The 27,623-nt window shown below is 34.8% G+C and overlaps 4 protein-coding genes across 4 annotated transcripts in view; 3 read left to right on the top strand and 1 right to left on the bottom strand.

Annotated features, from left to right (window-relative positions):
* The window catches only part of LOC106103205 (juvenile hormone epoxide hydrolase-like), a 3,938-nt gene extending 1,581 nt beyond the window's left edge, over positions 1-2,357 (bottom strand). The window contains exons 1-5 of the mRNA XM_013282895.1: positions 2,322-2,357; positions 1,909-2,088; positions 1,351-1,578; positions 958-1,122; positions 314-473 (exon numbers count right to left, since the gene is read on the bottom strand). Of these exons, the coding sequence (XP_013138349.1) occupies positions 314-473; positions 958-1,122; positions 1,351-1,578; positions 1,909-2,088 (733 nt within the window). The 5' untranslated portion in view covers positions 2,322-2,357. The remainder of the gene's footprint in view (positions 1-313; positions 474-957; positions 1,123-1,350; positions 1,579-1,908; positions 2,089-2,321) is intronic.
* Positions 2,358-6,662: 4,305 nt separating this feature from the next.
* Positions 6,663-12,132, top strand: LOC106103250 (juvenile hormone epoxide hydrolase-like). Its single transcript, XM_013282955.1, has 8 exons — positions 6,663-6,758; positions 7,176-7,355; positions 7,820-8,047; positions 8,529-8,693; positions 9,182-9,367; positions 10,593-10,755; positions 10,989-11,223; positions 11,869-12,132. Exons 2-8 carry the CDS (start codon positions 7,176-7,178, stop codon positions 12,074-12,076), a joined length of 1,365 nt encoding a protein of 454 aa, XP_013138409.1. The 5' UTR covers positions 6,663-6,758; the 3' UTR covers positions 12,077-12,132.
* A 4,424-nt stretch (positions 12,133-16,556) lies between these two features.
* Positions 16,557-22,960, top strand: LOC106103246 (juvenile hormone epoxide hydrolase-like). Its single transcript, XM_013282946.1, has 8 exons — positions 16,557-16,643; positions 17,417-17,596; positions 18,494-18,721; positions 19,709-19,873; positions 20,747-20,932; positions 21,650-21,812; positions 22,202-22,436; positions 22,663-22,960. The coding sequence occupies exons 1-8, from the start codon at positions 16,635-16,637 to the stop codon at positions 22,889-22,891; spliced, it is 1,395 nt and encodes a 464-aa protein (XP_013138400.1). The 5' UTR covers positions 16,557-16,634; the 3' UTR covers positions 22,892-22,960.
* Positions 22,961-24,707: 1,747 nt separating this feature from the next.
* LOC106103251 (juvenile hormone epoxide hydrolase-like) overlaps positions 24,708-27,623 on the top strand; it is a 3,833-nt gene continuing 917 nt past the window's right edge. The window contains 6 exon segments of the mRNA XM_013282956.1: positions 24,708-24,810; positions 25,440-25,619; positions 25,800-26,027; positions 26,163-26,327; positions 26,907-27,092; positions 27,539-27,618. Coding sequence (XP_013138410.1) covers positions 25,440-25,619; positions 25,800-26,027; positions 26,163-26,327; positions 26,907-27,092; positions 27,539-27,618 — 839 coding nt within the window. The 5' untranslated portion in view covers positions 24,708-24,810.

Here is a 27,623-nt window from a genome sequence, read left to right as displayed (position 1 = left end):
ATATATTTTCAATGCTAGCTATCGCTGGCGACTCCGTCCGCGTGGACTTAAAAAAAAACATAGGCTATATAACTAGTAATTTTTTGATTTAATTCGGTCGCAGTCGCGAGCAATAGCTAGTTCTTTAAATATAAATAAGAATAAAATATAAGAATAAAATCTTTATGAATATAAATAGGAATAAAATATAAGAATAATATTTCACAGAGCAGGTAGGCAGAGATTACACTATCTATTTCGATTCAAGTGGACATAATACTTATTTAAGTATTTATGTAAACTGGTCGGTAGATGTCTATCTTGGATGTTTAACTTGCTGCACTTACCTCAGGGAACAATGTAGCAAGATGACCGGCAACTACAGATCCCCAGTCACCGCCCTGGATGTAGAACTTATCAAAGCCGAGCCTCTTCATCAGATTCCTCATGACTACCGCCATCTGTGCGGTGCCCAGTCCCGGCCGCACGGCTGCCTTGAGACAATGCATTATTAATAAACTTCGAATCGGATTATATTGTTAATAACAAGCTGTCGCCCGCGACTCCATCTGAATGGAATTAAAAAAAGAAAAGTGAATAGCATATGTGTTCTTCCAGACTATCCTCTACATCTATACTAAATTTCATCGAAATTCGTTCAGCTGTTTAGGCTACAAACTCTAACAAACATCCATCCATCTAATTTTTCGCATTTATAATATTAGTATGATAGAAGTTTCTAGAAGTAAGAATTTTCTTACAGTTCACAAAGACTTAAATTAGAAATATATAAATACGTCAAATTTAAAGGCATGTATTAATTCACGTCCAATATTTAGATGTTCCCCAATTCTACATTTTCTTGGGAAACTAGAATTGTATGCCTTTAGATCAAATTACCCCATTTCTCTTAGTTATCTATAGTTAGATAGCATTACGCAACTCACTAGCACTGAACTAAAAAATAACATAACTTACGTCAGAGAATCCGAAACCAACTAAGCTGGGAGCTATAACTTCTATAGCAAAATCTCGTTCTTTACTGACGGCGGTAAGCCGCGGTATCGCCTCGTAGAACTCCCGCACTGACCCCGGCCAACCATGCAGTATTAACATTGGAACTACTTCTATACTTTTAGGTACCTGGAAAATATAACGAAGATCAAAATATAGGTAACATGTGTCGAATGTTCCCTTATCCTAACTTCCTTTCGCTTAAAATAGATAATTATTGTGTGGTTGCATTATTACTTTACTAGCGCCATCTAGTATCGATTTATCAGAATTAATTTTTATTGACTACGCATCAGCGTAATTCAGATTACATTTTTATTTTACTAGCGCCATCTAGTTATCATAATGTTAACATACCTCAGGTTTCACCCTAATGAAGTGTATATCCAGTCCTTGTATATTAGTCTTGTATTGCGGGAATTGATTAAGGAATTGTTCCCTTTCTTTGAAAGGATAGTGTTCTCCCCAGTATTTGAGCCACATTTCTGTTTCTCCGCTGTTAAATCCGTATTCGAATCCAACCCCTTCTAATGGCGGAGGGGAGGGTCTGTGCCTTTTCAAACGCATTCTTAAGTCTTCTATCATCTGATAAATAATACAGTCAATTTACTGAATTGTGGCCAGTAGTAAAATTGGCCACTTGATGACGTCATTTCGACACAATTATGTTACGGAATTCAGTAAATTTTTTTTGCTCGCAACTTCCTTCGTGTAAAATTAAAAATAAAACTTGTATTACTCACTGATAACGTAGCTTTTTAACGGTGAAAGAATTTTTGAAATCGACCCAGTAGTTTTTGATTTATTCTAATACATACAAAATACAAATCTTTCCTCGAACTGGCTATTTCATTAAATAGCCAATTTTAACATCTGGCCACTAAATTAATTTAATTAGTATATAATTATACGTACCGAATTAGAAAATTCTATTTTGAATGGTCTTACAGTGACATCTTGCATTGTTTTTAACTCCTCTGGCCCCCACCATTGATTTACGTCTAATTTAGGTAACGGTGGGGGGGCTTTTAGATATAAAAAGTATACTAAAATTACCACTATTGTAGCCAACAGTAAAAGTAAGAATCTTGCCATCTGAAAATAAATCAAAAACATTTAACACAAACTAAAACAAGTGCTGCCATCTATCGGTGTCTTTAAGATAACTATTAAACAATTTTTAAAAAGTTGTTTAAATTACACAGAAAATAGTAAAAAACAACTAAATTTTGTATAATAATTATTTAATAATCGATTTCACCTATTATTTTTCAAAAATTAACGTATTATAACTGTTCAAATTAATGTATAATTTAAATAAAACTCACATTGAAGCGACGCGCGCGCTCTCGGACAGTCGTATACTAAAGTCAATAAGAACTAAATATCAAGGTCAATGACTCGGCAACGGTATTATCGTTCCGCATCATTATACAACAGTTTTCATTGCTTTTAAAATTTCATTTACATTGCTGTTTTTGTACCGTTAATAAATTGTGATTTTTTCATAAGCAGCAATGAATATTTATTTGTATGTAATGTACCTGATGATGACAATAAATAATAGATTTTTATCAAAATATTTCGACCACTTAGATATTATATAATATCTCATACAAATATTTCATACTAATATTATAAATGCGAATGTTTAGATGGATGGATGTTTCTTAGAGTTTGTAGCCTAAACGCTGAACGGATTTCGATGAAATTAGGTATAGATGTAGAGGATAGTCTGGAAGAACATATACGCTACTTACTTTTGTTATTTTAATTCCATGCAGACAGAGTCGCGGGCGGAAGCTAGTTTTACATAATATTAATATAACAAGTATAATGCTCTTTTTCCCGCATTTTTCCATACATCTCTATCAGCCATCTTATCTAAATTCACTACCTTACGCTTTAACACCATACATACATCCATACATACTTCGAACTACGTTTAATTTCTCAATTATACCTCCTCCATAAATAAATAAATCACACAAGCACTGAAAGATATTTTATCACCCCTATAAAAATTATTCAATTGTAAATATTTTTATTTGATACAAATTCGCTATCGCCACCAGCATCCCTTCGTAATCCACCCCTAATGAATTCCGTCTCACACCCTTAGGGCTGAGCAAACATTAGGGTTGCAAGTGGCCAGCGCCGTGATCCGTAAATAATGCGAAGTATTCTGATTGCACTTTGATAAGCATTTGATTATAATTTTATTGAAACTAGAAACAAATTTGTCCATACTTATACTTCCTAATATAATAAAACGTAAACACACACTTCTTTGTTGCCTAAGATGTCAGCAATCACAGCATATTTTCGAATAGTTCTTTTTTTAATAAAAAGCCCTACACTTACGTCACGCTTTTGGCTATATATTTTCACGTCGTTAAACTTAGTGGTAAATATTTTGCATGAAAACCCTAATGTGGGAAAGAGACAAGTTGTTGCCAACATCAAGGAAGCAAGGTTGCCATGTTTGACGTCATGTCATGTCATTTTGACATTTGCGATTGATAATTTGACAAATGTGAACAACAAAATTAAATTTTTATAATTTTATGCGGATGAAGTCGCACGGGAACAGCTAGTAGGGTAATAAAAAATATATTTATAGTTTTTTTTATATTTGAAAAAATCCCAGGGGATAATAAGTACTCATATCAAAGTCAAAGTTCGGTTAACACTGACAAATGACGGCGCGTGCCGCAGATTATTCCCACAGACTTATTGATATTAGGGTATAACACCCTGGTATAAAAAAGTTTATTAAGCCAATTTTAAGGGTGTCGGATAAAGTTTTTAATCTGTGAAACTGGAAACTTCTTTATCTTACGCTAATCGGGGATTAGCGTCAACTGGTTATTAATTTAACAACGGGGAACGAAATTTCACCTTTTTAGAGAATCTCAATTTTATAAGTGATTTTATAAAATATTAGCTTTTGCTAATTCGCCCACGTGTGATTATAAAATATAGCTTATGTTACTCACGGATAAATTACCTTTTTAACGTTAAAAGATTTTAAAAATCGGAACAGTAGTTTTTGAGTTATTTCAATATATACAAAAATACGAGAATACAAATGTTTCCTTTTTATAACATTAGTACAGAGAAATACAGAAGATTGTCAATACGTTAATTATATATTAAAACTAGCTTTTGCTCGCGATTCTGTCCGTGTAGAATAAAAAAAAAGTATCCTGTATTCTTCCAGACTACTACTTCTATGACAAATTTCATGGAGATCTGTTCAGCAGTTTAAACTACAAACTCTAAAAAACATCAACGTAAACTTTCGCATTTATAATATTAGTAAATCCATCGATAATATTCCGTGTATTATCAAGAGTTTTGGTATTTGGATATTTCGGAAGAATTGTCGAATCATAATCTCCCCTGTCTTATTCTACTCCCGTAGAGTCGGCGCGCCGGTTTTTCGTCCTCCAAATAACTCTATCATCCGTCATCTCATCACTCCCTTCTTCATGTCACCATTCACGCAATCCATCCATCTCTTTCTATGTCTACCTCTACCGGTGTACCTCCACATTCATAACTAACGTCCTTCTTATTACATGCGATTCATTTCCTTCTCATAACATGCCCATACCACTCTAACCTTTTACTCCTTATTTTCTCAACCACTGGGGCTACTCTCAAACTTCCTCTAATATACTCATTTCGTATCTTATCCAATCGTGTTTCCCCACACATCCATCTTAATATTCGCATTTCAGCCACATTTATTCTCCTTTCATCCGTCCCTTTCTCTCGAAAAAAACTCTCGAATCGTCCCTAGTAAATTCAAACCGTAATATAATCCCCAGCATGCCTGCGCCGCACTGATAACGCCATCTAGCGGATTGAAAGCTATTTACACTTACAATGTGTACCCAAGCGACAAAAATTGTACAAGGAATCAAATTCCCTACCCAGCAGACACGTACATTGCTATCGACTGAATATTGAAAATAATTTTAAAATATGAGTTCAAATTTTAACAATAAAGTCAATTAAAATTTTATATTTGTCAGATTGTAAGCAGGCTTATTTCTTACTAATATAAATGCAAAATTTTGGATGGATGGATATTTATTTATAGTTATCACCAGAAGGGTTTAACGTATCTGGATTTTGTTACAAAGATAGACGAAGACTGAAGTATGTATGGATTGTGTGAAAGAAGATACGAGAATTCAGATGACGGCTGTTATGGAAGAGCATACTGTGCCGACCCTTCTTATAAACAAGGGCAAGTTGATAATGAACATAGTCTAGACCATATAGGCTTACACTTAATAACTTATTAAGTTTCTTTTTAAATCGGGGAAAACAAAGACAGAGGCAAAATTTTATCTACACGGATATCAGAATGATATCAAAATGCTTATAAAATGAAAATTAAAAAAACTTATCAAATTGTCGTAATTTACAACAAAGCATATATTACAAAAATAAATAGTCATCGTGTCATCGTGTAGATTTATCATATAATTTAAAAATAATGCTAATCATTCTTAAAAACGTAATTATTGTATTTGCACAAAATGTCGTAATAATTAAACGCGTAATGAACGGATAAAGTTCAATGTGTCAAAAGATAATGTTATCTACATAATTTAGATAACTATAATTTTTGTATACAAGTACAATACAATACAGGTAAAATAAACAAAACATCTCATGTTGAAGATTTTGTTTCCACTTCTAACAATTATTTTCTTAAGTTTGTTTTGTAAGAAAAATGTCAAAAATGTATCGAATTTGTTTGAACCTCTTATTTAGTAATTGTTGGTCATATAGTTAACAATAAATGAAGTAAAGTATGTAACAAGAATAATAACGTAACCACTTTACTTTGATACTTTTTTGCATAATTTTGCGTCCGCAATCAATACTGATATAGTCGCTGAATATCAACACAAGGGTGACCATAATTTTATAAATGTATTTCACTTATATAAAACTAAGTTTCGCCTGCGACTACCTCTGCATAGAATAAAAAACACAGGAAAGTAACTTATGTACTATTTCAGAGTATTTCATCTATAACAATCATCGAGATACGTTCAGCAGTTTTGGCTACCTACTATCAATCATCCATCCATCCAACTTTCGCATTTATTACTGAAAGGACATAAATATAAAGGTAACAAAGTAAATTAAACACTCAGACCACTAACTCCCGTCAGAATGGCGCGCTATTCCAATACGTCTGAATAACATTGACAGCTGTCAGACAACGATGCTCCAGAGTTTCCCGATTTTCTTGGTAAAACTAATTGTTTTTTGAACGGAAACTTTATTATTCATGTAAAAAAATAAAACTATGGCCAGTGTCAGTCCCAGTACTCTCTTTGTCAGTGAGATAAAAAGATGCGTTATAATCTAAGGCAGAAATACATAACCATTTGGTATACCTGATTGCCATGTTAGCACGTGCCAACTACAGGCATGGACGGTATCTTGCATGCCAGTAACTGCCATGCTAGCATGATATTAGTTTTGTGACAGCTAAGTGCATAAAAGGGGACGAGGCAGGATACGAAAAACACTGGTCCCATGCATGTACACCCAAACACTACAATCATGGTTACCCTACAGCCCTCATGTCAATGTATATCTTATCTATGCGTCTAGTAATCTTCAACATTCACAGTGACTGGTTGTATTGCTAGCTTACATATATATAAGTGTTTATTTAGGATTTGCTTGATAATAATTTGAGTTACGGAAGTGAGAACTTGTGTGGAAAGGTAACGAATATTTTTAATATTTCAAGTAATGTTAGTTATAAGTAACTTAGATGCTATATGTACTAGTTTCTTTTTAAATATCTATTAAAATATAGCTTAATTTACAACCTTTTGTCATAATGTTTTACTAGCTTTAAGGTTGCTGTATGTATAGTTTTTTTGGTGGCAATAAAAGTCCCATTGATTTATTTTTTTTAATAGCGCGCGCACCTTTGACTAAACTATCGCACGACTGTTTAGTCTCGGTTTGATTCCTATGAGCTTATATGAAGGTGCGCACACTACTCGATTTTTAGTTGTGCAACTAAACAGTTGAGCTGCGAAACAATTGACAATCGCACAACAGTGCGATAGTTTACTCAAAGATGTGCACGCTTTAATTAAGAGTCGATTGAATAAAAATAATATTTTTTACAGATGTTGGGTATTATAATTGGTATAATTGTCCTTGTTATAATATACAAAATATGGTCATCGCAAAATACCGAGCCTCCACAAATCCCTCGGTTAGACCCTGACGAATGGTGGGGGCCTAATGAAGCTAGAGGGAAAGAGGACAAGAGCGTGAGGCCTTTCCAAGTACAATTTACTGATGAGGTAAGTTTTTTTAATAGCCTTTTTATACTTTAACAGTGGTAGTGCCCGCTTTAACATCTTAACATGAATGGGCCGGCATGCCCGGTGTAATACAATAATGGAAGCAATTCCGTGTTTCGTCTGATGAGTGTGGTGCCGGAGGCCTAATTAAGTCCCTTTCTCTTTACCATGCTTTTCTTATAAGGAGAGGATGGGAAGAGGAAGTGGATTTGACGGTGGAGGAGAAGCATAGGAAGAGGAAATATCCTCTTTATGTGCGTCTCCTCCTCTGTTGAATAAGGGTAGGCAACGCATCTGCAATTGCGGATGTCTATGGGCAGCGGTCGCTTCTCTATTTTGGCCGATTCAGGTGGCCGCTTGCTCGTTTGCATATGTTATGTTATAAAAAAAATACTAATATCATAAAGAGGAAACACTTGTTTTTGTATGTATTGAAATAACTCAAAATTATTTCTCGTTTTCAGATGATAAATGATTTAAAAAATCGTCTGAAGAACCGTCGCAAGTTCACTCCGGCGCTAGAGGGCGTTGGCTTCGAATATGGTTTCAATACGAAGACGATAGACGGCTGGCTGGACTACTGGGCTGAGGAGTATCCTTTCAAAGAACGGGAGGCATTCTTTAACAAATACCCGCACTACAAGACAAACATCCAGGGCCTGGATATACACTTCATTAGGGTTACACCACAGGTAAATGCAGTACTCAGTTATTTTATTCCATACTAGTTGTTCCCGTGCGGCTTCATCCGCATGGCATTATAAAAACTTTATTTTATTGTTTACATTTGTCAAATTCTCGACGTGACAACGAAGGCCTTTGACATTGGACACCAATTACCGTATCTTGGTAATCTTCATACCTTAATGTTGGCAGCTTCTTGTTTATAATCCCCTTTCCATATGAAGGTTTTTTTCAATTAATTTACACCCTATAATTAATAGCGTGATAATGCATAGCCTAAAGCGTGTCGTAAGTGTAGGGCTTTTTATTAAAGAGAGTGTTATTCAAAAATATGCCGTGATAGCTGACATCCTACGCCCTGAAGTAGTTACCACATTTACTCTTCAGACACACTCTTCAATTGTCTTTTTGTTAATATTCTGAAAGTTTAACAATATGTTAATTCTTTCTATATTTTATTTACATTACCGAAATTTGATTATATTCCAGGTCCCTTCAAATGTGGAGATAGTACCTTTGCTAATAATGCACGGCTGGCCGGGCTCCGTGCGGGAGTTCTACGAGGCTATACCGTTGCTCACACAACGAGCTCCAGGCTACAACTTTGCTTTCGAAGTCATAGCCCCTAGCTTACCTGGATATGGATTCTCTGATGTAAGTTAATTTTATATTGCAGAAGCTGTTTCATGTGCTCTCTGTTGTAGCTCTGCATTTTCTTTCTTGTATCATCTTATTGATGCTACTAATATTATAAACTAGCTTTCGCTCGTGACTCCATCCGCGTGGAATTAAAAAAAAGTAAGTAGTAGTGTCTTTCTAGACTATCCTCTACATTTATGTCAAATTTGATCGAGACCTGTTCAGCCTTTTAGGCTACAAACTCTAACAAACATTCATTCAAACTTTTTCATTTATAATATCAGTAAGAAGTAAGATGTGAAAGTTTTTTTGGATGTTTGTTAGTTTGTAGAGTAAACGGCTTAACGGATTTCGATAAAATTGTGCATGGACAGATTGACTGGAAGAACACCTTCTTCCTTTTTTCTATTCCACGTGGACGTAGTCGCGGGCGACAGCTAGTATTTTATATATTTGTACTATTGTGAAGAGGATAAAAAAGTAATTTATGTTTTTGATGGCAGGCGGCTGTTCGTCCCGGACTCGCGACGCCACAGATAGCTGTAGTCTTCAAGAATTTGATGAACAGACTTGGCTATGAAAAGTTCTACGTCCAAGGTGGTGATTGGGGCTCCTCTATCGGCACAGCGATGGTCACACTGTTTCCCGACGTTGTCCTCGGTTACCACACTAACATGGCTAACACACAAGTAAGTTGAATAAGTTTAAATTTTATAATTGAAGTATCTTAGGGTCCTTCAAGAAGCGATCCTAAAATTTACTCAAAGGCCGGCAACGCGTCTGTTCTCTGGTGTTGCGGATGTCCATTGGCGTCGTTAAACACCTAGGCGTTCCTGCGGCTCTTTTGCCCCCTTTTATGATATGAAAAAATAATGTAGATGCACATTAGGTCCGAAAATCGTGATATACATGAACATCAAGATGAATTCATCGTCATCTCCCCTACCTTATCCTACTCCCGTAGGGCCGGCGCACCGGGTTTTCGTCCTCCAAAGCACTCTATCATCCGTCATCTCAGTCATCACTCTCTTCTTGATCATGTCACCTTTCACGCAAACCATCCTTCTCTTAATAGGTCTACCTCTACCGATGTACCTCCACATTCATAACTAACATCCTTCTTGTTACATGCGATTCATCCCTTCTCATAACATGCCCACACCACTCTAACCTTTTAATCCTTATTTTTTCAACCACTGGGGCTACTCTCATACTTCCTCTAATATACTCATTTCGTATCTTATCCAATCGTGTTATCCACACATCCATCTTAACATTCGCATTTCTGCCACATGTATTCTCCTTTCATCCGTCCCTTTTACTGCCCAACATTCAGATCCATACATCATGACAGGTGTTGAATCAAGATGAATTCATACTAAGTTTTTGATTTATGCTGCCAGTTAACATGGAAACGAAATCAACAAGTAATGGCTCTTAAGATTGATATCGTCATCCCCGTCATTATCCTACTCGTAAGGGCTCACCAGATTTCTATCTTCCAGGTTAATCTATCTTCCATCATCTCAATCATCACTTTCTTTTCAATCATGTCTTTTAGAGTATGCACACACCTGAACTAATTTATCGCACATCTGTTTGGTCTTGCTTTGATTCCTATGAGTTTATGGTGGTGCACAAACTACTCGAATTTTAGTTGTGCAACTAAACAGTTGGGCTGGCTGCGAAGCAATCGACAATCTCGGAACAGTTCTGCGATAGTTTAGTCAAAGGTGTGCACCCGCTATGCAATCGATTCATCTTTTTTTACGCCTTCCTCTATCGGCGTTCCCCCACTACTAACTAAAAGTATCCTTGTCATATAAGATTCTTTTCTACTATTCCGATACCATCTTTTTCTATATTTGCAAAAAAGGTTTTCTACAGTACTTATGAGAGTTCAAATTTTTACAGAATGGAAAATCAACGTTTAAAACTATTTTGGGAGCGTACTTCCCGTCATTGGTGGTAGAGAAGCATCTAGCAAGCCGCATGTATCCTCTGTCTTCGTTCTTCGCGTATATGATAGAAGAGTTCGGTTACTTCCATCTGCAGGCAACTAAACCTGATACAATTGGTAAGAAAACTTCTATCTTAATTTTATTTAACACTAGCTGTTGTAACTCCGTCCGCGTTGAATTTAAAAAAGTAAATTAACCAAAAGTCCCTCCAGACTCCTCTAGATCTATGCCGAATTTCATCCAGAACCTTCCACCCGTTTAAGCTACAAACTCTAACAAACATCTATCCATCTAAACTTTCGCATTTATAACATTAGTAAGATTAATATAATTTTGTTTCGTATTCTAGGTGTTGGTCTAACAGACTCTCCATCCGGTCTTCTGGCGTACATCCTTGAGAAGTTCTTCTTGTGGACGCGTCGTGAACACCGTAACAAAGTCGAAGGTGGCCTTGGGTTCCGGTTCACAAGGGAGCAGCTCATCGATTGCCTCATGGTCTACTGGACTACTGGCTGTATTACTACATCCATGAGACTGTACGCCGAAGACTTAAGCAAGAAGAATCGAGATCTGGCATTAGATCAGTGAGTATACTAAAGGGGACGAAGTGTCAACTAGTATTCATCTTGGCAATTACTTCTAAACGAGTAGTCAAAGGAAGTGGAGAAATCATCTTTATGTGCCCTTTCGTCGTAGGTAGACATCGGAAGTTTCGTATGTCTATAGGCAACGGTCGCTTTGCCATATCGGCATGATTTTAAAAAATCGTAAATCTATTTAGTTAAGTGCTGCTATGAATTATTTTCAGCAGTCCGTTCAATTCGGCTTTAAGAACAACTAGCTGTTCCCGTGCGACTTCATCCGCAAATTTATGAAAAATTTATTTTATTGTTTACATGTGTCAAATTATCAATTGCAAATGTGAAAATGACATGACAAAGTATAGTAACCTTGCTTCCTTGATGTTGGCAGCAACTTATGTTCTCTTTCCCACATTAGGGCTTTTATCCAAAATATTTATTCCCTAAGTTTAATGGCTTGAAAATATTTAGCCTAAAACGTAAGTGTAGGGCTCTTTATTAAAAAAAAGAATTATTCAAAAATATGCTGTAATTGACATCTTAGGCAACAAAGAAGTGTGTGTTTACGCTTTATTAAATTAGTATTATATAGAGATTGTAATTTAGTAAATTGGATTTTTATTATAATGTGTTAATTTTTCTTTTCAGATTTACAACACCGGTGCCAACATGGGCGTTCCAAGCGAAAAACGAAGTAATGTACCAACCTCCCAGCATTCTGAAGACGAAATTCGTCAACCTTCTGGGGACCACAGTTTTAGAAGACGGCGGACATTTCCTCGCGTTTGAACTGCCTCAGATATTTGCAGATGATGTTTTCAAAGCTGTAGACGCGTTTAGAAACTGGCGCAAATAAAGATCGTAATATTTATTTGTAAATTAAGGAATTTAGAAATATAGTTTTATAACAAACGACCAATTTTTATTTTTTCTTTCACTACGTTTACAAACGGCGACGGCGTTCCCCTTACTAAACTATCTTATAACTGTTTAGTCTTGCTTTGATTCCTATGAGGAGGTGCGTACACTACACGAATTTTAGTAGTACAACTAAACAGTTTAATTGGCTACAAAACAATCTACAATCGCACAACAGTGTGTGAAAGTTTAGTAAAAAATGTGCGCGCGCTCTTATAGTGAGACCATGAGACACCATGAGATTGTTTATTTCACACAGTGATAAATCTATAGTCTTATTTTACGTATTAACACTATATTTTTGCATAATTTGTAACATGATTCACAATACAAATATTTTCGCTTGTTAGTTTTCTTTTAATGTTCTAAAATGTATTCTAAACTCTTCTACCATTTTCTCTTTGTTTTTTCATTTTAATTTATAACATCCCCAACAACCAAAGTTGCAGTTTGTTAATGTTTTATATTCTTTGATATTTCATGCAACGACCCATATAAATCTTTCTATCGTTTGTTATCTTTTTAATAAAATGCAGAATGTATGTTCTTTTACCAGTGCTCATTACATTATTCTTTTACCAGTGACATTTTACAGAAGTCTTCCGAGAACCACATTTAACGGACTCGTTCTTTTCTTGAGTCTTGTATTTGTTCCTTTTGAGAATTTTAAACTTTTTTAATTCACCATGGTCAATATCTTTAAGCCGCGAAACGGCTTAGAAGACGATTTGATTGCTTTGATTGCAGCGAGATGCTGGTGGTTTTAGGTAGAAGGTGGTTATAGGTGGTGGTGGTTGTTAATTGAAAGTGGTTATACATACTTATATTAAATAAATGAGTAATGTATAGTAAAATCCAGGCTATAGACAACAGGTTTATAGGTCGAAGAAGTGTGAAAAACCCTATATGGCCAGGTTTACGAGTTAAAACAGAAGTTCTCTGTTACTATTTGTATTTCTCTCTGAAGTAAAAATACACTTAAAAATGCTATAACATTACAAAACTCTCAGACCGATCTATTATTACTACATCAGGCCTGTTGGCAGCAATAGTCCTGTCCGTAAAAATAGATCGATCCCAGTAGAGCGTGATACGGCGATGTTCCAGTACTGGTGAAGGTTGATATTGGTAATATGGTACCTCAGATTCTACAAGAGCATATTTAAGGGCTAGTTGCTGATGGATAATCTTGGCCACTTGGTTATGTCTATGCAAGTATGCACCGTCCGCAAGGCGAGAACAACCGGAAACGATATGTCTAATAGACTCATCGGGCCGACGACATGCCCGACAAATGTCAGTCGTACCATTCTTTTAGGATAATTTAGTATGGTTATTGTTACATAATCTTACTAATATTATAAATGCGAAAGTTTAGATGGATGGATGAATGGATGGATGGATGTTTGTTAGAGTTTGTAGCCTAAACAGCTGAATCTCGATAAAATTTGGCATACATGTAGAGGATAGTCTGGAAGAACACATAGGTTACTCACTTTTGTTTTTTTTAATTCCGCGCAGACGGAGTCGCGGGCGAAAGCTAGTATTTTTATAAATATAGCCAAAATAAATAGAATCATGTAAAAAATTAATTCAAGCTAAGGTATTTCACAATATTTAACTTCGACGTGAAATCTTTATCAATAAAATAATATTGTGTAATTATACCTCAAGATAGGTTTTTCATCGTAATGACAATGTACTTTTTTTGTATATCTATAGATAAATAATTATATTACTAAGTTTGTACGACTTCGTTTACAAATAACAAAAGAAAAAGTATTTTTAGCTACGTATTAACCCTTAAAAGCATGGTGATGTATTTATACATCAATCTTTACTTCTTTACCTAATTGGTCATTTAGAAAAAAAACATTTTTTTTCTTTATTCTACCCTTAATCTATGTTCAATTTACTGCCAGTTCCAATTTATGGTATTTAAAAAGAAAAAATCGTGCATTTAAGAGTTAAGAGGGCGCGCACATCTTTGAGTATACTATCGCACAATGGGGATGTTTCCTAATTTTTGGAATAGCCTTTATTTTGTAGATAAACCATGTATGAACACGAAAAAAAATTTTGATATATTTTTCTTTTGTAATATTCATAAAATGTTTTGCTCATAACTTATGTCGTAATTATAAAAACACTCAATAATGGAGTCCTCATAATATAAAACACACAAACTCAATTATTACAATCATTTAGAAAAAAATATAACTACAAAATGCACTGACATTCACTGAAGTTGGTCACACTGCCATGTTGTATGCAAGAAAGTGACGTCATTGGTGTTTGAGATCGAGTAATGGAGGGTAAAAAATATTGCAGCGTTTTTAATTTATATTTAATTTGAGACAAACATTCAAGGTCTCTAAATGTTATTATAGGTTATAAAATGCTGTCTTTAAAATATTAAACATAACTTTATTTGGATTTGTAACATTAGGAAACATCCCCATTCACCAATAGCTTAATGGTTTGGGGTACGGACTACCGAATTTGCGGTCGGGGGTTCGAATCCCATTTGAGTATTGTGAACCATATCCTAGCACAAGCCTAGAGCTTAGTTTGAATGGTTAAATGAAATGTTAGTAAAATATCAAAAACGTACTAATATTTATATCTAAAAAAAATATTTAGTCTGGCTTTGATGCCTGACCTTATATGGAGGTAACACTACCCGATTTTTAGTTGTCCAAAACAGTTGAATTGGCTGCGAAACAATCGACAATCGCACCACAGTTGTGCGATAATTAAGACAAAGGTGGCGCCCGCTATAAAGACGCGTCACAATCTAACGTTTCGAAGATTAATTGGAACAAACGTGACTGACAGACAGATAGACCATATTTAAAAAAATGTTTTCTAGTTATAATGCAAATACTTTATTAGCAAAATACCATTTTATATCTTAATTATCTTACTAATCATACTAGTATTATAAACGCGAATGTTTAGATGGATGTTTGTTAGAGTTTGTAGCCTAAACTGCTGGACGTATCTTGATGAAATTTGGTATAGATTTAGAGCATAGCCTGGAAGAAAACTTAAGCTACTTACATTCGCTTTCATTGAATTCCGTGCAATGAAAGTCGTATTATTTGAGGGAGTGAAGCAACTCGCTCACGTGAGTGAGCGCTTGCGACTCCATCCACCTGGAATTAAAACAAAAATGAGTAGCCTACGTGTTCTTATAGAGACTCAGACTATCCTCTATATCTATGTATGTCAAATTTAATCGAGATCTGTTTTATTAGTTTAGGCTACAAATACCAACAAACTTGCATTTGTATAAAGTTTCGAATATAATATTGTTAAGAAATAAGATATGGGAAGTTTTAATTTTTATCTTTTTTTACTATGAAAATAATATTAAAAGCGGAAGTCCTAAAGCGTTATCGAATATCGATAAAATATTGGAAAACACAGGTAATGAATCTTTATGTAATAATAAGGTTGCCATAAGTTTGGAGAAAAAAATCGGGACAATGAAATCTCTATATCATGGCAAAGAAATTCTTTGATAAAATTTTATCAGTGTCAAGAATTTAGAATAGCTATTGGTCGAGACTTAGTTTGCGTACAATTAAATATTTTTTTAAGATTATATTAAAAGCTTTTTACGAATTCATTACTTTCAAAAATACAAATCTTTCCTCTTTATAATATTAGTATAGATAGGAACAAACTTAAATCACAATTATAATAAATATAAAAATCGCGTACGAACTGATATATAAGGAAAAATTGTAAATAAATGTACACCATAATGTGCTATACACTTATGACTCATGTACACTAAATCCGGTGTTGTCGAGTACGAGGGTGACCATGAAGAAACGTGCCTGATAGGATCGAAAATAATCGGTCCTACGTAAAGTTTAGTATGCAAATGATCATTGCAATTACTGTAATGTATTTTAATGTAATATTGTCTTTGTTTAATTCTTTTAAATTTTAGAAATATCTGTGGTTTTTTAATTTAATTGATTTTATTGTACTACTAGCTGTTCCCGTGCGGCTTCATCCGCATGAAATTGTAGAAATTTTATTTAATTGTCTACATTTGTCAAATTACCAATAGCAATTGTCAAAATGACATGACAAACCTTGTTTTGTACTATGTAATCAGAATAACAGGCCACTTTTATTACCTCGCGAAAGCTTAAACAGTGGAAATTAAAGAAAGTGCTTAATATTAATGCAATTTAGAGAAAAAAATCGTGTGATTTGTTTATTGTAACATATTTTGTTGCTACAAAATACTCCGTCGTATTAAAAATTAACAGTTTTTTGATATTTGGTCTTGGATCTATACAGACTTTTAATAACCCAGTAATTTCAAACGTATGGTAACCCTAGTTTGTTTTATTAACAATGACGGATAGTCTTAGGAAATAAGTCGACTCATTGTGTATTGATTATTTTTGTTTTATATTTAAAGAAGCCAAAATGTGTTTAATGTTCACTCTGAATTAGTCCGTAAAACTGAAATGATTGAGGTGAATATCTTTTAATCTGCTTATCTTATGTCAAATTGTAAACTCAAATATTGCATATTTTACTTTTAAATATTTTAAAACGTACTTAGTATCGTATAGAAAAATTCTGGCAAGTATGAAGCTCTAGCATAAAGGATTTACTGACCACCGATCTAAGCGGACACACACCTTTGACCAGACTATCGCACAACTGTTCTGCGATTGTCGATTGTTTCGCAGCTCAACTGTTTAGTTGTGTTACCTCTTAATAAGTTTATGGGAATCAAAGCTAAACCTTTATGAGATAGTTTATTCAAAAGTGTGTGCTCTTCTTAAAACATGTTGGCGTAGCTTCAAGCTTCTGGAATGGTTATAAGTAAAATAATCAGTGGCCCGCTTTAACATCTTCGCACTACAGGGTTGTCTCGCCCGGTGTAATACCACGACCACACAGAAAACAGGCGTGAAATGGAAGCAATTCCGCGTTTCGTCTGATGAGTGTGGTCCCGGAGGCCTAATTTTAGTCCCTTTCCCTTTCCACCCTTTTCTTAAGAGGAAAGGATGAGAAGGAAAAGTGCATTTGACGGTGGAGGAGACGCATAGGAAGGGGAAATGTCCTTTATGTGCGTCTCCTCCTTCGTGAATTAAGTGTAGGCAACACATCTGCAATTGTGGATGTTTACGGGCAGCGATCGCTTTCTATTTCGATGGATTTAGGAGGCCGCTTGCTCGTTTGCCACCTTACATTATAAAAAAATATATAAACTGTATAAAGAGGGTGAATATATTTTCAGCTGTCGCAGATTATCCTAGGGCTAGTAGCCTTATTGATTGTGTACATAGGATGGTCGTGGTTCAGTAGTGAATCTCGAAAACTGCCTAAATTGGACACTGAACAATGGTGGGGTCCTAATGAACTGAAAGAGAAACATGACACCAGTATTAAACCATTCGAAATCAAGTTCACTGATGACGTAAGTTACTAATTTATCTAATAAAAAACTACGAGTAATTTTCCATTGTATTTGCAGCTAAGAGCGGACGCACATCTTGGACTAAACCGTTGCACAACGATTATCGATTGTTTAGCAGTTCAATTGTTTAGTTGTATAACTAAAAATCGAGTGTGGCGCACTTCCATATAAACTCATAGGAATCAAAGCGAGACTAAGCAGTCGTGCGATAGTTTATTCAAAGATGTGCGCCCGTTATAAGTATAGCGACTTCCGAAAAAGATTATGTAACTAACAACTAAGATTTGTCTAATCTGATAAGTCTATTAGAATTAATTTGTACAATAACTTAGTCACCTGTAATAATATATTTGTACAATAATTAAATTCTCCTTCAATTACAAATAAGTGACGGGTAATCCTCGTCGCACTCATTCCTTCTTATCCTACTCCGGCAGGCAACAGGGTTTCGTCCTCCAAGTTAATCTACATTCCGTCATTTTAGTTACACCATTTCACGCAATCCACCCATCTCTTTCTATCTCTAACTACGGTGTCCACACTTATTAAAGTTCTTCTTGTTACATATGATTTATCCCTCATAACATACCCATACTTTATGTCACTTTTATTGTATGTCATTTTATTTGACACGGTTTAACGTATTTTCTGACACTAGCAACGGTTTTTTTAGATTACGTCGGTATGTACTAGTGCATTTCATCATCTTCCCTTATCCTACTCCCATAGGGTCAGCGCATCGGTTTTTTGTTCTCCAAATAACTCTATCATCCGTCATCTCAGTCATCACTCCCTTCATCGTATACCTTTCACGCAATCCATCCCTCTCTTTCTAGATTTACCAGTGTACCTCTACACTCATAAAAATATTTAAAATTTCTAGCTATTTTTATACAGATGATAACAGACCTTAGAGGTAGATTGAAGAATCATCGACCACTCGTCCCGCCTCTAGAAGGTGTAGCATTCGAATATGGGTTCAACTCACAAGTGATAGAACCCTGGTTGAAATACTGGGCGGAGGAGTACCCGTTCAAAGAACGGGAACAGTTTTTGAATCAGTTCCCTCAATATAAGACGAACATTCAAGGATTAGACATCCATTTTATTAGGGTTAAACCACAAGTAAGTAATATATACTATTCTTTCATCCATCTTCTTTTTTCTGTCATATACCCCCTTCCCGTTGATGTAATATAGCCTATGTTACTCAGTGATAATGTAGCTTTGTAATGGAGTAAGAATTAATTAAATCGGTTCTATAGCCTCGGAGCATATTCAACACAAAGAACCAGATATGTCCTGTTTATAATATGAAGTAGCGAACCACTAGCGAAAAACAGCAAGGAGAAAATCTTGATAATACATCTAATTTACTAGCTGTAGCTTAAGACTTCGACCGCATGAAATTAAAAAAAAAACAAAACCGACTTCCAAACAAAATATACTAAAAACGAGATATTCTCAAAAAAATAACAGTACACTCAAAAGTAACGAAACAATTCCTTCAAAATATTAAACCTCCCTTATTGTAGCTGTTATGTGTCTGTATTGTACAATTATTATTACTTTGAAGTCGGTGTCGGTCAATGTAGATTCATTACTTAATTGTTACTATACTTTCAATTGTCAATTGTTATGGTAAAAATGTGGAAACCCTTACGTAGAAATATCACTGCATACCTCGGCTGACACCGACATCAAAGTAATAATAATTGTACAATATAGACATAACAGTTACAATAAGGTAGGTTTACTATTTTCAAGGAATTATTTCGTTACTTTTTAGTGTCCTGTTTTTTTAAGACTATTTTGTTTTTAGTGTATTTTGTGTTGTTTTTTTGGGAAGTCGGTCAAAAAAAAAGCCTATGTTACGATGCCACGGATAAAGTACCTTTCTAACGTTGAAAAAAAAAACTAAATCGGCCAAGTATTTTTTGAGTTATTTCAATACATACAAAAATACGGATTTTTCCTCTGTATAACATTAGTATAGATTTAAAATCTTGACAAATCTAAATTCTATAATTAATTTATGAAGACTATTAAAATCCATATTTCACAAACTCGAATTAACTACAATAATAAAATTGGTATAACTATTATGTTCAGGTCCCAGCAGGAGTTGAAATTGTCCCACTATTGATATTACACGGCTGGCCGGGATCCGTGAGGGAGTTCTATGAAGCTATACCTTTGCTGACTAAACAACAACCAGGCTACAACTTTGCCTTCGAAGTTATAGCTCCAAGTCAACCTGGCTTTGGATTTTCACAGGTAAGAATTCACATTAAAAATTAATTTTATATTTTAATGTTATCATTATAAGGATTGTTGATAAATATATCACCAAATAATACTTTGTGATACGCTGGTCTTATCTTTTAAATCTTGGACAAAAATTATCTTTGGTCATTTCCTCTTTCATAATCATTTTAAACTGCAAACTATCTTTTACAATTAGTAATGGTATTATTAAATCAGGAGCGTCGGTGGCTCAGTGGTTTGAACACTTGACTTGTAATCTACAGGTCTTGGATTCGAATCCCGCCATGTACCAATGTGATTTTCGATTTTTCGATTTTTCATATGTACATAATTTACCCGACGTTCACACGGTGAAGGAAAACATCGTGATGCAACCTGCATATATCGGCGAAGAAATTCAAAGATATGTGTGAAGTCAACCAACCCGCACTTGGCCAGCGTGGTTGACTATGGCCTAGTCACCCCTTATTAGGGTAGGCTCCGAGCCCCTCGGTGGGGACGTATAGTGAGCTGGTGATGATGATTATTAAATCCGAATAGGTTATGCCTTCCTATTTTTAGAGCGCTTGCATTTTGACTAAACTATCGCATAACTGTTTAGTCTCGCTTTGATTTCTATGAGCTTATATGTGCGAACACTACTCGATTTTTAGTTGTGCAAAACAGTTGAATTGGCTGCGAAACAATCGACAATCGCACAACAATTCCGCGAAAGTTTAATCAAAGGTGTGCGCCCGCTCTTGGATATCCAAGATAAATTAAAAGCTACATATCTCTTGGATTGCCTTCTTGACCTAAAGCACGTCTAATTATAATCCAAGTAACTAAAGATCTTGACAGAGAATTGTAAGACAGGTACCAACTTTACTTTTTACTTCCCAGGGTGCAGTCCGTCCTGGATTGGCGCCACCTCAAGTATCTGTGATCTTCAGAAATCTGATGCACAGGCTTGGATTCAAGAAGTTCTACTTACAAGGTGGTGATTGGGGTTCGGTTGTAGCTTCTGCTTTAGTTACATTGTTCCCAGAAGATGTACTCGGTCACCATACCAACATGCCTGTAGCTCAAGTAAGTTCATCTCCTGTCTATGATAATTACAGGATAAGCTTGTTAGATTTTTGTCTCCAGATCTATCTGTATGATTGTAACAGTGGTAGTGCCCGCTTTAGCATCTTAGCACTGCAGGGCCGGCACGCCCGGTGTAATACCACGACCACATAGAAGACAGGCGTGAAATGGAAGCAATTCAGTGTTTCGTCTGATGAGTGTGGTGCCGGAGGCCTAATTTAAGTCCTTTTCCTTTTACCACCCTTTTTCTTATAAGGAGAGGAGGGGAACGGAAAGTGGATTAGACGGTAGAGGAGATGCATAGGAAGGGGAAATATCCTCTTTATGTGCGTCTCCACCATCGGATAAGAGTAGGCAACGCATCTGCAATTGCGGATATCTATGGGCAGCGGTCGCTTCGCCATTTTGGCGGTTTCAGGTGGCCGCTTGCTCGTTTGCCACCTTATGTTATAAAAAAAAAATATCTATCTTTCCATTTTAATCATCATGATAATAGAAACTATACTTTAGTTTAGGGGTCTTTTATAGTGGTTAGTTCTAACTTGCGTTGCACAATATTACTCAACATTCATTCTAGATATATTACTAGTTACTAATGAAGCACTAATTAAGAATTTTCATATAAATACTGTTATAATGGTAGCATTGTACTCTTCTCTTTTTTCTACATTCTTCTTTTTTACATTGTTCCTTCTTTTCTTCTTTTAAAATTTACAGAATAAGAAGGTCGCATTTAAAACAATACTGGGCGCGTACATTCCGTCTCTGGTGGTAGAGAGTCACTTGGCACACAGAATGTATCCTTTGTCAGATTTTTTCGCGTTCTTGTTGGAAGAATTTGGATATTACCATTTGCAGGCTACGAGACCGGATTCAGTTGGTAAGTTAACATGATAGAGTCAAAGTAGAAGCTTACTAACAGAGATATCATAAAACTATCAATGTATCGATGAATCTCTTAAGTGCATTGTTACGAAAGAAAGAGTAATTTTTACCAGTAAGATTGTAGCGTTTTTCAATTTTTTTATATGTACCAGAAGATGCCATTGTATTGCTTATCATTATAGGATATAGTACATAATGTTATCAGGGTTTTTTATAGAAAATATTTTTTATTTTCATAGTTTACTAATATTTTTTATTTCATTCCAACTAAGCTCTAGACTTGTGCTAGGATTTAGTTCACGACAATAGTCGAATGCTGGGATACGAACCCTTGAATTATTGGACTATTGGTGATTAATCAATCAAAGATATTTCTGGTTCCAGGTGTGGCATTGTCTGATTCCCCATCCGGTCTTCTGGCTTACATCTTGGAAAAGTTCTCCGTCTGGACCTGTCGTGATTACCGTTTTAAGGCTGACGGTGGCCTCGAGTTACGCTACTCCAAAGCGAAGCTGATCGATAACCTGATGATATATTGGACCTCGAATTCTATCACTACCTCTATGAGATTGTACGCTGAGGAGGCCAGCAGGAAGAACCAACAACTTGAACTCGGAGAGTAAGTTAACGATGTTAAGGACGTAAAAATAAAAATTAGATTTTTTTGTTTATAAAGCAGCCAATAGATGGCGTTTTCTCATCCATTGGTACCTTAGTCTATGTTTACTGATATCTGATTAGGTTATTTTGCATTGCAGTTATTATATGTACCGATATTCTATGTACCTTTGCTTCTTTAATTTTCATTTCAAATATATCCATAAAATAAATATTCTCATCTACAGATTCCCAACTCCAGTACCGACTTGGGCACTACAAGCTAAGCATGAGACGATGTACCAACCGCCTGGAATCCTTAAGACCAAGTTCCCCAATCTCCTAGGCGTTACTCTTACGGACGATGGTGGTCACTTCTTCGCCTTGGAATTGCCCCAAGTCTTCGCTAATGACGTATTTAAAGCCGTGAACGAGTTCAGAAAGTGGCATAAAAAGAATGCAAAAACAGAGTTATGAAATGTATAGAAATACCTTAATTGTAAAATTTAATTTATTTGTAATTAATAAACAAAACATTAAAATAAACTTGCCTCGTTTATTTAAATGCCTTGAATTGACATTTGTTTACTTGTAGAAATAATTCTTCATATCTCACTAAGATTATAAAGCGAAAGTTTAGATGGATGTTTGTTACTAGATTATTACGCTAATCGACACAGATGTAGAAACAAGTCCGAAAGAACACATGGCCTAAATTTTTTTTTTCCGCTCAGCAAAGTCACGGGCAAAAGTTAGTAGTTTTATATTATCTGCTATTTTTATAGCTTAATAGGTTGTTTACGACTTCGTTGGCGTAAAATTAACAAATATTTAAAACGTAGCCTATGACAGAGCAAACTCACTGATAACGTAGCTTTTTAATAGTGAAAGAGTTTTTAAAATCAGTCCAGTAGTTTTTGAATTATTTCAATACATACAAAAATCCAAAACTACACATTATTCCTCTTTATAATATAAGTATAGATAACGAAATAATATCTTATCCAAAATATATGTTTGATAAACCTTGAACTTGTTATTAAATTGCTGAGTCATGCTCAGTGCAAACAGAATTTTATTATTATTATGCAACATCTGTCGCATAGGGTAACCATAAAGTTTTCAAAGATAAGGATAGTTTGGGAATCTAAAACATTTTATTATGATGGAAGTTATGGAGTAAATACTCTAATTAAAAGTAAAGACTCAATTTAACAAATGTAACGTAAATTTCTTTAGTTTTTTATATCAGATTCGCATTCATACCGGTCGTCTATATTTATACTAATATTATAAAGAGGAAAGATTAGTATTTTTGTATGTATTGAAATAATTCAAAAACTACTGGGCCCATTTTAAAAATTCTTTCACAGTTAAAAATCTATTATTGATTAACGTAGAGTATGCTTTTATTATTTATTTAATTTTATACGGGCGAAGTCGCAAGCAAGAACTTGTTATTAATAATTGGATATGTAAGTAAGCTTTAGATAGTCAAGGAATTCGATATCAAGCGATAATTTCATTGTTTTAGTCTAGTAGCTTTTTCCCGTAACTTCCTTCTCGCAGTAAAAACATCATAGTTAAAAAAGGTGTTTTCTTACTGACACGAGTAGGGAATTATTAAAAAAAAAACGGAAAAAGTGAAAAAATTACCGCTCTATTCACATTTACCAAATCACATGGTAATTATTAATAAAAAACGGAAATTATTCATAAATTTCAAATAATCAACTTTACCGTATCATTTCAAAAACACTTTATATTTTAGCAAAGAACGCACAAGTCAGTCACAAAAAGACGACCACAATTAATTGGGACACGTGACATTTTAATTTTTATGCAATAACATCATGTTTAACAATTATACAGTTAAAGTAGGGTCACCATGATTTTGACAACAAAAAATGGGACACATAAAAAAAACATGTACCACATAAATCATAACTGCTAAATGTCCGAAATATACAAGTAAAAATATACAGTTTCTTCACTCTTTGTTTTTTTAGTAAGTAGTTTATTGTTAAAAAAATAATTTAAACTATTCATACGGAAGTAAAAATCAAACAACTAAATCCATAATTCTAAGTATAATTAAAAAGGTTTATGGCTTTCCTGTTTACGTTTGTCCGTTTTTGGCTTTTTAATAAATGGTGATTCTATTGTTTTTTTTAAATATTACTATTTATCTTATCACCATGGGCTCAGGAATTGATTCTATCACAATGACTGGCATATTTCCCAAATGTTTAAATATCGTTACATTTCAATAATTTATGCAGTTTGTGACAAATAGTGTAGCAAAAAACACTAAATTTTAAGTGTGCAGAGTTCGTTTTTGTGAAAACTGTAAAGACAGTCTATGTGATTTAAACTTCGTGACAACAATCGCGAAGGTAACTAAATCAAGAAGCAAGCATATTACCTTCTCAAAGGCCGGCAACACATTTGCAGTTACTACGGTATTGCGTATGCCGATGGACGTCAACCTCAGTGACCTTTCAATATTTGATCGTTCTGTTATATTAAAACAAATAAAAAAACACGAAAACTTACTTCGTAAAGCAGAAGAAAGCACTGTTACTATATCTTATCTGTCTTGTGCAATGTATACGTCATACTATCTGTACTAATATTATAAAGAGGAAAGATTTTTATTTTTATATATAGAATTAACTCAAAAATACTGGCCTGATTTAAAAAGATCTTTCACCATTTAAAAGCAACATTATTACTGAGTAAAATAACCTATAACTACTATTAATTAATATCACGATAATGAAGTCACAAGCAACAGCTTGTATAATATATTGCTGTAACTCGCGACATTCACGTGAAATTTAAAAATATGGCCTATGTTATTCAACGATGACGTAGCTTTTTAATGATGAAAAAAAAAAGAAATCGACCAAGTAGGTTTTGAGTTATTTTAATACATACAAAATTACAAAAATACAAATAATTCCTGCTTATAATTTTAGTAAACAAAAGTTCGCAGATGATAATAATAATAATGTGTTTACAGATGTCAAAAATCCTGCTCGGATTTGGTGCCCTAGTGGTAGTCTACATAGCATGGTCGGCCTTCTCTAGTGAATCTCCTAAACGTCTAGAAATAGATCAAAATGAATGGTGGGGGCCAAACGAACTCAGAGGCAAAGAGGACAACAGTATAAAACCTTTTAAAGTACAGTTTACTGATGAGGTACGTATGCATTATAAGAATAAATTAAAAAACGCTTCGATGAAACGTATTGTTTTCAAAAAAATAATACAACGCCATCTTTCGAATAGAACTATAAATTAAAAAGTGTTTAACCGAAAGATGGCGCACTCAACCAAAAAGAATGCAAATGAATATTATTAAAATAAAATCTATTTTCAGATGATAAAAGACCTTAGAAACCGACTAAAGAATCATCGACCGCTTACCCCACCTCTAGAAGGTATAGCCTTCGAATATGGATTCAATTCTAAAGCAATAGAACCCTGGATTAAATATTGGGCTGAGGAATATCCATTCAAAGAACGGGAAGCATTCTTAAACAAATTCCCGCAGTACAAGACTAATATCCAGGGTCTGGATATACACTTTATTAGGGTCAAACCACAGGTAATATATCATTCTTTGCTATGTTACCTTCTATTAGACAGATAAGTAACAATTAAATGAAAATAAAAGCTGTCTATATTAGCAGAAACGAAACTAGCGCCAATATATTATTTTTCGTTTAACGTTTACCTTCAGGTCCCAGCAGGAGTTGAAATAGTCCCACTATTAATATTGCACGGCTGGCCGGGATCCGTGAGGGAGTTCTATGAAGCTATACCTTTGCTGACTAAACAACAACCAGGTTACAACTTTGCGTTTGAAGTTATAGCTCCTAGTCTTCCTGGTTTTGGATTTTCACAGGTAAAAATTCTAATACACAAACGTTATTATTTTAAAACGAATTGTTGATAAATGTAATATCACTAAATGACACTTTTCAATACATTGGTCTTATCAGCTAATTTTGAACCATATTATTCTTTGAGCGTTTACTCTTTTATATTCATTTCAAATTAAAAACTAACTTTCATCGACATTTTGTTTTACAGCCAGAGAAGGTACAATATAATCCGAAAATTAGCATGTATTTCTATCAGTTACAAGTTTCCAGGATAAATTTATTGAATTGCGTATTCTTTAGAATGTCCCCATAACCTAAAGCATCATTGTAACCTATGTCTTACTATCTTATCTTACTAATATTATTAATATGCAAGTTTAGATGGATGGATGTTTGTTAAAGTTTGTAGCCTAAACGGATGATCGGATTTCAATGAAATTTGGTATAGGTGTTGAAGATACCCTGGAAGAATACATAGGCTACTCAGTTTTTTTTTTAAATTCCACGTGGACGGAGTCGCGGGCGAAATCTAATATTTACTAAAGGCTTGTTTACAGAGACCTATAAGTTTATTACTAACTTTTCCTTGTATTTTCCAGGGTGCAGTACGTCCTGGTTTAGCGCCGCCGCAAGTGTCCGTGATCTTCAGAAATCTCATGCAGAGGCTTGGCTTCAAGAAGTTCTACTTACAAGGTGGTGATTGGGGTTCGGTTATAGCTGCTTCTCTGGTTACATTGTTCCCGGAAGAAGTTCTCGGTCACCATACCAACATGCCAGTGGTTCAAGTAAGTTTATTACTCTGATACTACAGTGGGGTTGGTCCACAAAGAGTGGCATGTTAGATTTTTATCTTCCAGATAGGTTTATCCGCCATTTCAAACAAGACAATGAAAGTTATTATTAAGCTTGGAAGTTGATACTATTACAATGCTCTTAACTTATGTTATGCAACATTCATACATCTGGGTATGATACTAGTAATCAATGAAGCTCTAACTAAGAGCTTGCGTACACATTTGACAAAACTATCGCACTACCGTTTAGTTGCACAACTAAAAATTAAGTATTCATTCCTCCATATAAGCTCCTAGGAATCAAAGCGCGACTAAACAGTTGTGTGATAGTATAGTCAAAGGTGTGCGAACGCTCCCTAAGAGAATTACGGGTCGTCATAGTCTTTTCTTTATACTGCTAGAATTATTCTATTCATCTCTTCTATTTTAATTTACAGAATAAACAGGCTACGTTTAAGACGATTCTGGGCGCTTACATTCCATCTCTTGTGGTAGAGAGTCATCTGGCAGACAGAATGTACC

The sequence above is a fragment of the Papilio polytes genome, unplaced genomic scaffold (assembly GCF_000836215.1).
Source record: "Papilio polytes unplaced genomic scaffold, Ppol_1.0 DF823835.1, whole genome shotgun sequence".
NCBI lineage: Eukaryota > Metazoa > Arthropoda > Insecta > Lepidoptera > Papilionidae > Papilio > Papilio polytes.
This window is presented reverse-complemented; position numbering and strand designations above follow the sequence as displayed.